The following is an 11,588-nucleotide window of genomic DNA, read 5'->3' as shown; positions in this document are numbered from 1 at the left end:
TATATCAATATTTAGAACATTAATATTAATTAATATATTATAATATTTTATAATAATGTGGAAAGGGTGAAGTTGGTCTCCTCATTAACCCTAAGTGGGCAAATCACATTAGGTATAGGGGCATCTCCCCATGTAATAGAGAGGCCTGGGCCTTCCTGGATATTAGAGGCTCCTATTTTGGGGTATGCTCTATATATGCACCTAATGATCATAGGGAAAGAGTGTCCCTCTGGAATTGCTTTGCAGCCCTTCTGAGTATCCCCTGGGTCATGGCTAGAGACTTTAACATGATTGAAAACCAAGATGATAAGGCCAGGGGTATCCCTTTCGAATGGAAGTGCCAATAGAAACCTCACTGGGATAGGTTTAAACAACACATGCAGTTATTTGACCCCCTTGAGGGTAGCAAATCTGAATCCTCTACCCTTTGGTACACTTGGTGTAACTTTCAGCAAGGCCCCAGTCGAATCTACTCCAAATTAGACAGATTCTATGTTAATAAATATTTCTTCTCCTTCTCCCCTAACCACTTGGGGAACTCGGTGGCTGTTTTTCCAATGACCTTATCCGACCATTTCCCTATCATTGTTGTCATCAATACTAGGAAATCCATCCCTAACAACAATCTTTTCAATAATAAGTTTATCCTAAATACCTCCCTACTAAACGACAAGGATGCCCTAACTACCATTAAAATGTTTAGACTCTTTAACATGCACTTTCAACATCCCCAATCCCACACCCTCAGATGGAATAGAAACATCTCCTCTTCACAAAAAATATTCCAAACTATTGGCCAGAAGAAAGGCAAGGATCTCACATTTGTGGAAAAAACTCTCACTAATCGGCTACATCCTTCCTCCTTTGTCCTAGCGGAATGGGTCTCTCAGGCTAGAGACATTCCTAGGAAACATCAATAGGTCAAAATCAGGGGTGCCTTCATCAAAGCCCATAATCATTGGCTCAAATTCGGAGACAAAGGCTCTAAAGTCTTCTTCAATCTCCTTAAACAAAAACAAAATAGATAAAAAATTGACAGAATCATAGTTGAGGATAAGGAACTCCTGAACATCAATGAGATCAAAGATGCTTTTGAAATGTTTTATAAGACCCTCTTTACCTCAGAGGAAAGTGAAGCCTCAAAAGATGCTAGAAATAGGTGCCGTAACATTATCTCAAAAAGAATCTCCGAGAATGAAGCTCTCCCTCTCAAGACCAAAATCTCTATGATAGAAATTGTTGATGCCATTAAAGCCCTCAAGGATGATAAGGCCCTAGGCCCTGATAGACTTCCTGTTGAGTTTTACAAAACCAATATTGAGTCCATATGACATAGACACCAAAGACCTATATGACATATACAACAAAGCATTTGATAATGGCACCCTTGAGGAGTCCATCAATAGGGGCATTGTTAAAATTATCCCAAAAGATGGGTACAAAGCCCTCATAAAAAACTGGAGGCCAACTACCCTCCTTAACGTTTCCTATTAAATCCCAGCTAAAGCCCTAGCCTCTTTCCTTGAGAAAATCCTTCCCAAGTTCATCTACTCTACCCAAACATGATTCATTAAAGGTAGGTATATCTTGGAGAACCTTGTCACTAGCTGGGAATCTATGGAATGGGCCAAGACCTCAAATCAAGATACTGCCATGTTCCTTGTGGACTTTGAGAAAGCCTATGACAGGGCGGAATGGGACTTCATCCTCATGATGCTCAAAGCCTTTGGTTTCCCTAGCAAGTTCTGTAAATATGTTTAAATTCTCCTCAAAGATGCCTCTGCCCTAGTTCAAGTTAATGGGTCACTCTCCCGGCCTATTCATCTTTCTAGATCCATTAGGTAGGGCTGCCCCCTTGCCCCTGCTCTATTTGTCATTGCCTCAGATACCCTCTTTTACCTCCTAAGAGATGATACCCTATCCTCTAAAGTTCACAACATTAAGATGCCAGATGACTCTGAATTGCTCAACATATAGTTTGATGATGACACTGTGCTCTTCTTGGAGCTCTCTAGGCATAACATTGACTCCCTCAATCAAAAACTTGCAACCTTTGGTAGAGCCTCTCGTGCTCGTATCTCCAATTCCAAATCTATTCTACTTGGGTGGAAAGAGGAACCCCGAGACTGGCTTTAGCAGTTTGGATACTCATGGGTAGGACCCAATAAAATAGTCAGATACCTTGGTATCCCTTTTTCTGTCTCTCCCTCTCTCAAAGACATGTGGATTTGGGTCAAAGAAAAGATTGACAAAAAACTTAACAAATGGGACAATAGGGTTCTTTCCTTGGCTGGTAGGATCCAAGTTTGCCAAAAAATCCTCTCCTCCTATAGTTTATACTACTCCTCTGTCTGGATGTTTAGTAACTACCAAATTTATGAGATCCAAAAATCTATCAAGTGCTTTCTTTGTTCTGATGGTAAGGATAAAAGAAAGGCCCATGCGATCAAATGGATCCAGTGCCAAATAGATAAGAAACTTGGTGGGATGGGACTTAAGGATATTTGAATGCAAGGAATTTCTCTGGCTGCCAAGTGGATATTTCATGCCTTGGAAGGACAAGAATCCTGGAAGATTCTTGTTAGAAATAACATACAAAATGGCATCCCCAAGTCTGCCAAATCTTGGAAAGCCCTCCCCTTTAGTGATCTGGTAGCAGGCGGATTCTTTGTGTTTGTTCAGGGCACTTGGGTGTTTAAGTCCATCTGGAAAGCCTGGGAGCATGTGCGTAAACTTATTGCCAACTCTAATATTGACTATAATAACACTTTGCATGGGAAAAGGTCAATATGGTGGAATCTCTACCATAACTCTAAACCCCTTACTTTAACCCAAGGATGCTCTGCTAGGTGTTGGTATAATAAGGGTATTAAATATCTCATGGACATCTTGGAACATGATAATCTCATCAGCTGGGAGGATCTTAGCAATAAGTTTGGCCTCCCTGCCTCGCATAAGAGAACTTGCAATATGATTAAAAACGCATGTGCTTGTCTAGATCTTCCTAGGAACACTGATGTAGATGCTCACAGATACCTCTTGTTTTGATGGAAGGATGGCTCCCTCCTCTCCAAGGTCAAAGCCAAGTCTATTTACAAACTGCTCACTCATGATACCATGATGATAGATCATGTTAACTCCCTCTAGTATGTTGACCTTAATACCTTTGCCTAGCAGAAAATGTTTGAGAAACTATGGAAGTCCCCCATCCTCATAAAATCAAATGCTTCAGGTGGCAACTAATGTTGGATAGACTGCCTATCAGGAATAACTTTGCTTCCTTCGACCTATGCTCTATATGTAGGAAGCCTGAGACTATGCGACACATCTTTTTTTATTGCAGTTTTGCCAGAGAGGTCTGGCTGATGTTTGTAATCTCCATTACTTAACATGCTTGTACTCTTGATATTATTACTGGATTCATTCATGGCCTCAAGAAGGATGCTAACATGTTTTGGCAAATTTTTTCTTCTTTCATACTTTGGTTTATTTGGAAACTTAGAAATGAGGAAAAATTCCAAGGTACTGATAGACTCTTACTGGGTTTTTTTAAAAACTCACATGTTATAAAATTGTTGTGCAGGTATGCTTTTTGATGAATGTTGAGAGGGAGAATTTGTTGTGTTTCATCAGGGATGGGCGGGCAACCATGTTCATATATGAGATGAAGGATGGCTTTGAATGGGCTAGAATTGCGAAGAACCAGACTGCATTCAATGAGGCTCTAAAGAATCTGATCAAGGAACTCAGGGACAACAAAGGTCCCTACTTTGATAAGCTCAAGATGTTTACCCAAGTCTTGGAGTGGAAGAAGGTGGTGTGGATGGAAGGCCCACAAGGATGGACAACACGGTTGGAAAACCAGGATGAGATTCTACAATAGGTGTTTAGTAGCTCTTTAGTTGATGTTTATGGATCACTGTATATACTCTCTCTTGTAACTCTTTTTTGGTAGGAGGATTTCTATGTCCAGTTGGATAATCTCTCTGGTTGATGGCTGAGGCTCTGCCTCCCATGCTCATTTTTGTATAAACTCTCCTTGTTTTGGTCTCTCGATACTTTATATATATATATATATATATAGAAAGATGGTCAAGGATAGTGGTTAGGATGTATTGATATACAACATTATGAATAGGATGTATAATTTAATATATAATTTTGGAGTAAATTATAAATTAATATATAGTTTAAATAACATAGTTAAGATATAATAATTAATATGGTAACTAATATAGTTTAATGCTTATATTTAGAAACTAATATTAATATTATATATATTGAAGTATCAATATAAAATTTGTTTAGTGATAGCAATATTTAATATGTATGAATATTTTAATGTTGATACATCACTATTTAGAAAATTAAAATTATATGTTTTAATAATTAATATTAATATTAATTATTAAATATATTAATACTAATATAAAAATATACTCCCATATATACTAGATAAAAAAATATTAATAATAGTTCAAGGGTAGTAGTTATAATGTATTAATATATAGTATTATGACTCGATGTATAATTTTATATATAATTTAGATGCAAATTGTAAATTGTAAATTGTAAATTAATATATAATTTAAATATCATAATCAAAATATATCATAATTAATATTAATTATATTATAAATATTAATTACCTAATTAATATGCTACTTACTAATAAAACATTAATATTATTAATATAAAATCATATTAATATGAAAGTATAATATTATATTACTCACATTTATAGATAATATATAATTTTAAATATATTAAACTATTAATATAGTATAAATATCCCAACCACTACCTTGACCATCTTATTAATATTTTATAAGGTGATAAGGATAGTGATTAAAATGTATTCATTAATATTAATACATCCTAACCACTTCCCTTAACCATCTTATACATATTAATACATCAAATGTATATACCCATAATATATATTAGTATTTTGATCATCTTCATTTCTTTAGTATATATACCCATATTCTTAAACCGTCATTGCTTAGGTGTTATCATAAATTGCTCTCGAGTAGGTAATATCAAACAACTAACGTGACCGATTTATAAATATTTCATTGTAGACTTGAGATAATTAAGTGACATGAGGCAAACACAAGCTTGAAAAAGAACCGTATTCATCCTTTTGTATATGTTGAACTGGTCATAACTCTCATATGGTAGAAATAGGATAATAGTAAGACCACAGTAAATAAAGATATGTTGTTCTAAGGAATATAATATTGTGTATAATACTGAATGGTGTATTTATTATATCAAGGATAGCATTATAATGTAATAATGGATAAGAATCATATATAGATGGTATTAGTATATTATAATTGTTCAATAATACTATTATCATTGACAATATCAATAATACGAGTAACATCTAAATTAATTACAGTAGACTATTAAATTAGTCATTTACTCTTTATCTATTATAAGTCATTGTGTCAATATCAACAACTATTGCATAATTAATATATTATTCATAATTAATATATATAAGATGGTCAAGAGTAATAAGAATTTATTAATATCAATGTTATATTTTAATACATCCTAACAACCATCCTTGACCATCTTCTATTTCTAGGGTTTGAATTACGCACACTAAGCTTTGATTTCCAAGCTTAAAAGTGTTAAACACTTAGAGTTGACTTATTCTCTAAGCTGAATAGGTTGCTTAATGTGTATGATTTAAGACCGACCCTTATATTTTAGATGATCTGATGTATTTTAGAAGATCTTTAGAAACTATTTACAAATGACCAAAGGTAGAAAGAGATTATATATAGAAATAATTAATAAATTATGAAATATACAAATAAACGACCTTTAAGATTCTCCAAATTTCAAACATACCATAATAAAACCCATGCATTCTTCATTTAAACACACAACTCAAATGGCAACAACAATCAATGGAGAGCCCATTTATTTTAATAAACAAATAATGATTAAATGATAAGATATAACGTTTGCAGCAAGAAAAAGAATGAAGAATTTGGAAGAGTTTTGTACAGCAGAGGTGGAGCTGGCATGTTTTATTCATTACTATATCATTCTGCAACAGATGCCCTAATAGAACTTATGAAGGAATACGGAGGTAGAGGGGTACAAGGTTTAAGGCTTCTGGATTTGCACTCCAAACTGAGAATGCACTGGATGAGTTCACCCATTTCTTCACCATTTCTGGGTAGTGACGATTCAGAACATCTTTCAAGCTTTCTGTACTGTTTACCCTTGCTAACCCCTCCTTTGTGTATACTTCCTCATTAAAATCACGTGTGAAAAAACGATCTCCTTCCAATCGTCTGCAGTAAATTTGCATAGTTATTTCCACAAGAAGACTAATTGAACAAATATTAAATATCATCGGCATTTATAACTTTGTTGAGAAAACACAAAAAAAAAGGGATTAGTAGTTCACCTGGATGCCATTAGCACAAAAATGAAGAAAGCTGTTTCACTGATTGCATAGCCTTTAATCTTTTTCTCTGCCATTAATCCAACCAGCAAGTCTAAATTTTCAACATCATTACCATAAACCTCGCGAAGAACTTGGATGGCTTCTTTATCATCAGTAAGGTCTTCCCACTTTGTAATAGGAATCATAAGCATGTTTCTTCTGAATTGATTGTATCGTGAAACACTCCTCTCCCGATCACGATAAACTGTAAAGAAAAATCAAATATATAAGCATAGTTATAAGTATATCTCTTCAAACAGATTGATTTATTCGTAGAGCTTTTCAGCCATTAAGAGAAATTCCTTACTCTCAAGAGCAGCCAAATCTACATGATCAGGTCTGTCATGGCCATTGGGGTCTTGAACAATAAGGTCTCTCATGAACATGGGGTAGTTCCAAAGAGTTAGGGCTCCACTAGCTTGATGCCCCATCGATACAATCATCTCTTCATTTCCAATTTCTGATAATGTTCGTTCTCCATTGATTCCTACCAATTTTCTCAAGTCCACCCTGCCATTAAATAAATATCATATTAATCACAGAAAAATGCAGTCTATTTCTTTTGTAAAGAGACGTCTGAAAGTTGTCTTTGATAGATTAAAAAGAAGAATTAGAAGTGGATTTGGCTTCTCACACGAATTAATTGATATGTTGATCTTTGTTCAATTTTGGGGAGTCTCTTTTAAAGTCGGCGGATTTTTTTTCTGAAATATATATTTTAAAGAGGAAATGTTTATTTATAATGGGTCATATGTTGAATATTCTTGTGTTGCTTGCTGTCCCTGAAATCTTAAAATTGGTATTAATAAGATTAGTAATAATTTGTACATAATAAAAAATACAAATGAAATGTTAAGAAAAAAGAGGAAAACAAATTTGTGGAGCCACGTGATATTTTTAGCAAAATGCAGTTGCTGCTTATTTCCAGCCCCCCTATTTTGAGTAGGTTTTCAGCCATTATGTTGAGCTCCACTAAAATAGCAAAAGATTCTAAATTATAGTTTTCCAACAATTTTAAATTTGCATGGGAACACTCCAACTGCTTAAAATTAAGCAGAAAATGGAGTTAAGCAGTCACATGGCAGAAAATGGAGTTAAGCAGTGGCATGGGAACATGAAGCTAGAGGGTAATCCAGAATCTTTCTATTTTTCTTTTTTGTGAATAGTGTACTTTTATTTAAATATTAATAAAATTGTCTATTCATTAAAATAAATAAATACTAAGTTTATGGATTTGTAATTGTTAATAAATTAAAATATTATATTTGTGTAACTCAGAGCTTATAAATATTGTCTTAGAGTTTACTTTTTTAATATTTTATATAATATAGATTGGTTAATCAGAAGTCAAAGACAATTTTCTAAGATCCTAAAATCTCAAATTACAATTTTCTTACCTATCATAAATAACAAATTACATAAATATACTGATAGATATTAATATTGAGAATCTATCTATCCTAAATAATAGATTAACATGTCATCCAACATGTAGTGTCGCAGTTAGAACACTTCTTTGGTGAAGCGGTCACCAAGATTCAAATCCCTGCTGGGCTGGTGAGCTCGCAGATTAAATAATAATAATAATAGATTAATATAAACATTTCAAAACTAAATTTTCTGGAATCCTAATATCTCAAACAACAAATTGTTTTTATAGATGTTAAATAATGAATTGAGTAAGATTATTGATGACTGAGTCTATCTATCATAAATAATAAATTTAGGATGACCAGTACAAAATTATTATTTATTCACATCTTTTAAATAAAAATATTTAAGAAATTGATACTAATATTTAATGTATTCTAATATATAATAATCACCGAGAAATTGAAATACTGGTATTGACTTACTCTTTACGAACCCTAGGGGTTTTGTTCTTCTCGGAAGTTCCATGAATGTCTCTAACAAGGATGATATCTGGCATCAAACTGTGCATTCGGTAGACACTAACAAATTCCTCTGTAAGAGAGTATGGAACACCATGGTTTTCAGGCTTCGGCATCCCAACAAAGCCGCTTAGTATAGAACTCCCAGTATGACCAAATCTGTCCTTCAACCTTTTACCTAGCAATCCATACCTGCTCACATCCGTACAGCTTCTCTTATGATATGAATTATTCCAATACTATAGATCTATAATTCTCTAGCCTTCATGGTTTCTAGCAAACAGACCAAATCTTTTTGGAAAAATTGTGAGCGAAGATTTTACATGATTATAATGTGTTATCATGATGAAGATATATAAGAAAAAATTTGTGCTTATAATTGATCAGAAGGTTTCATGAAATTTTTGTATTTAAAATCTTTCCTAAGTTTGTTTTCAGCGCTGGTTTTTAATTAAGATACCATACCAATTTGCACGCATGCCTGCGAGGAGAGTGTCTGTTTTGAGTAGCTCAACGGTCCAGTCAATTGTGTGGATCTTGGCAATGATTGCAGAAGTTACTAATCTTGCATGGTGATACAGTTCCTCGTCTTCGAAATCATTGTGATTATTCTGCAAGTTTATTTATAAATGATCAGAAAAATTTATCCTGCAAATGATTCTATCTTATTCCATAACTAAATATAAAGTAAAAAATGAATTGATGCACAGCTGAATCGTACTGAGTAAATACATCTGTCTCACAATAGAGTGGATTTACTATTGGTCTCCAAAAAGAAGAAAGGGGATATTTAAAAATAAAAAGGATCTGTGAAATTAGGCTGAGAAAGTGACTTGCCTTAAGCATGTCGCAGATGTCATTGTGTTCTTTGATGAATAAGGCTTGGAGCACTGACAACCCTGCCCAAGAATTGCGCACATCTCCAGAGATAGGAATTCCATCATCCGAGTGGAGGAGGAGGCCATCTTTTCCCAATTTTAACTTGCCATCTTTGAAAGTTCTCAATTGTTTTGATTGCTCAGAATTGTTTCCATAAACTTCACTCCCATCCCTGCAAATGTAGTCAATATACTCATTGTAAATCATAAAGAAAAAGTATGTCTAAATCAATCTTTGGATTCAGAGTAAAGAAAGAATATGCCTAATTTAGCACTTGGATTCAGAAGAGTATGTCTAAATCAATATGCCTAATTTATTACTTGGATTCCTATTAGATAAAAGAGTATGTCTAAGTTAAAAAATCATATTCAGTCTAATTCAATGCAGTATCTTACCACCAGGCGGTCCTCCTATTAAGGTATCCCTCTTTAATATCACAGAAACCAGTAGGAACTTCTTTAGATTCAAAAAATTTGAAGGTCTTCAGGGGGCATTGTTGGGCAACTGCCTGTGGGGCAGTTAATTGTCCCTGCAAAAAGCTATTTATGAGAGAAATATTCACTGGCTGAGAGCAAAGAGAAGAAATATGGGAAATTATAAGTATTTTCTTTTGAAATTTTTTGGATTAGATTGTGTGTATTTTTTTTCTATCAATGTTTAGAATCACAAAAGAATTCCAAAGAAATGAAAAATCTTACCTGTTTGGTGTCTTCAACATGGTCGAACCAGTCATGAATCATGAACTGAATCCAAGAGGCAGCAAGCATGTTAAATTGTTTATCTGTGTCAACCAGCTTCCTCCTTGCAAGAAGCTTAGTAGCAACTACCATGGGATCTGGCTTCAATACCTGTTTAAACATCAAGAACTTACCATTTAAATTTAGGGTCTAGAAATTTGTAGCGAGCTTCTTAATAGTGAAGCACTAGTACCTAATCTAGATTTCACAAGGGTGAGATTGCAACCCCTCAAGAAAGTGTTTGGGATGAAAATGAATGTTGGGAAAGTACTCTTTGTTAGAAGAATTATATTTAGAGAAAAGGGATATACTGGGTGATTGTTATGAATATATTCACTCAAGAAAGTGTTTGGAATGAAAATGAATGTTGGGAAAGTACTCTTTGTTAGAAGAATTATATTTAGAGAAAAGGGATATACTGGGTGATTGTTATGAATATATTCAGGGAGAGGCCTGAATCTTTACATAACTGTAAAACAAGAGGGGGACAAAAACTAAGGGCTCACAAGGGGTGAGGGTCCAAGACTAGAATGCCTACAGTCAAAAAATGACAAAAACCAGCAGTATTCAGAAAACAAGCTGGCAGAACCATCAGACCAAAAAACCAAACATGATATTAGGTGGACCATTAGGTAGCATGATACTTTTTTAATATATTTAATTAAGTCAATGGACATTCTGTCTTCTGGTGAAGTTGAATAGTTCAAAATTAACCTATTAAAGATCAGCTCTCACTGACTGCAAATCCCCAATATATAAAATGTGGGCAGAATCATGTCTTATACGACTTTAGTAGAATAGATATCCCTCAATCCTGGACTCTCAGCTAGAAAGATTTCAGTCTATCTAGATTGATATAAAAACCTTGGAAACAATTTTGTATATATAAAAAATTGAGTAGAATAACATGTTAATAACTATTGAGGATAATTTATAATCACCTCATCCTTCTGAGGAGAAGGTAACATGTTTCGACCAAAGAAAGTGTATTCACTTCCTGCATCCTGATCAAATGGATCGTTGTACTTTCCATCGGCTGTTCTATAAGGATAATCCACTGGATTATATCTCACACCCATTGGTGTAGATCCCACGTTTAACAGATTATAACGCTGGTGCAATGTTCTCCTTATCTCCAGATACGCTAGTCCAAGAAATACTGGTAATTTGTGCCATGCATACACCCTGTCTACAAAGTGTATATTCTGAAAACACAAAACCCAAAAACAATTCAACAACTCCTCCCACACAGAAAAATTAGTCCCAAAAACGCAATAAATCTTTGAAAGCTGCTAAAATTTTTTGATGCGGGCTTACAAGAAAGAGGATTTTGTGTATGTAAGTCATTCTTGAATATACAGAATATAAATTCTTGTCAAGCACTTTAGAAGTGGGTAAAATAGCATGGAGCAATCTTAGCAAAGCCATGGATCAGAAATAAAAAGCAAATACAATTATAAGCTCAAAAAGACCAAAGTATTATCGTTATGAAGAACTAAGAAGAGAGATGTGACATTTATAGGCAAGGGAAACATACGGGTAATATGATTCAAAGCTTTACAAATAAAAATGAAAGACGACTTTTTATATATTTTGACTTGGTCG

The 11,588-nt window shown here is 34.1% G+C and overlaps 1 protein-coding gene across 2 annotated transcripts; it reads right to left on the bottom strand.

Annotated features, from left to right (window-relative positions):
• Positions 1–6,094: 6,094 nt before the first annotated feature.
• LOC131036543 (alpha-dioxygenase 1-like) lies at positions 6,095–11,357 on the bottom strand. Of its 2 annotated transcripts, none has more exons than XM_057968435.2 (10): positions 11,301–11,357; positions 10,925–11,188; positions 9,945–10,094; positions 9,642–9,775; positions 9,205–9,418; positions 8,833–8,978; positions 8,332–8,559; positions 6,783–6,985; positions 6,437–6,680; positions 6,095–6,320 (listed from the first exon to the last, which is right to left on the bottom strand). In XM_057968435.2, exons 1-10 carry the CDS (start codon positions 11,328–11,330, stop codon positions 6,095–6,097), a joined length of 1,839 nt encoding a protein of 612 aa, XP_057824418.2. In that variant the 5' UTR covers positions 11,331–11,357. The 2 variants fall into 2 exon arrangements, with proteins under 2 accessions (XP_057824418.2, XP_057824419.2); XM_057968436.2 differs by lacking the exon at positions 11,301–11,357 and having other exon boundaries at positions 10,925–10,987; positions 11,042–11,077.
• Positions 11,358–11,588: the final 231 nt, after the last annotated feature.

The sequence above is a fragment of the Cryptomeria japonica genome, chromosome 5 (genome assembly GCF_030272615.1).
Source record: "Cryptomeria japonica chromosome 5, Sugi_1.0, whole genome shotgun sequence".
NCBI classification, from domain to species: domain Eukaryota; kingdom Viridiplantae; phylum Streptophyta; class Pinopsida; order Cupressales; family Cupressaceae; genus Cryptomeria; species Cryptomeria japonica.
Note: the sequence above shows the minus strand (reverse complement) of the source record. Positions and strands in the feature narration are given on the sequence as shown.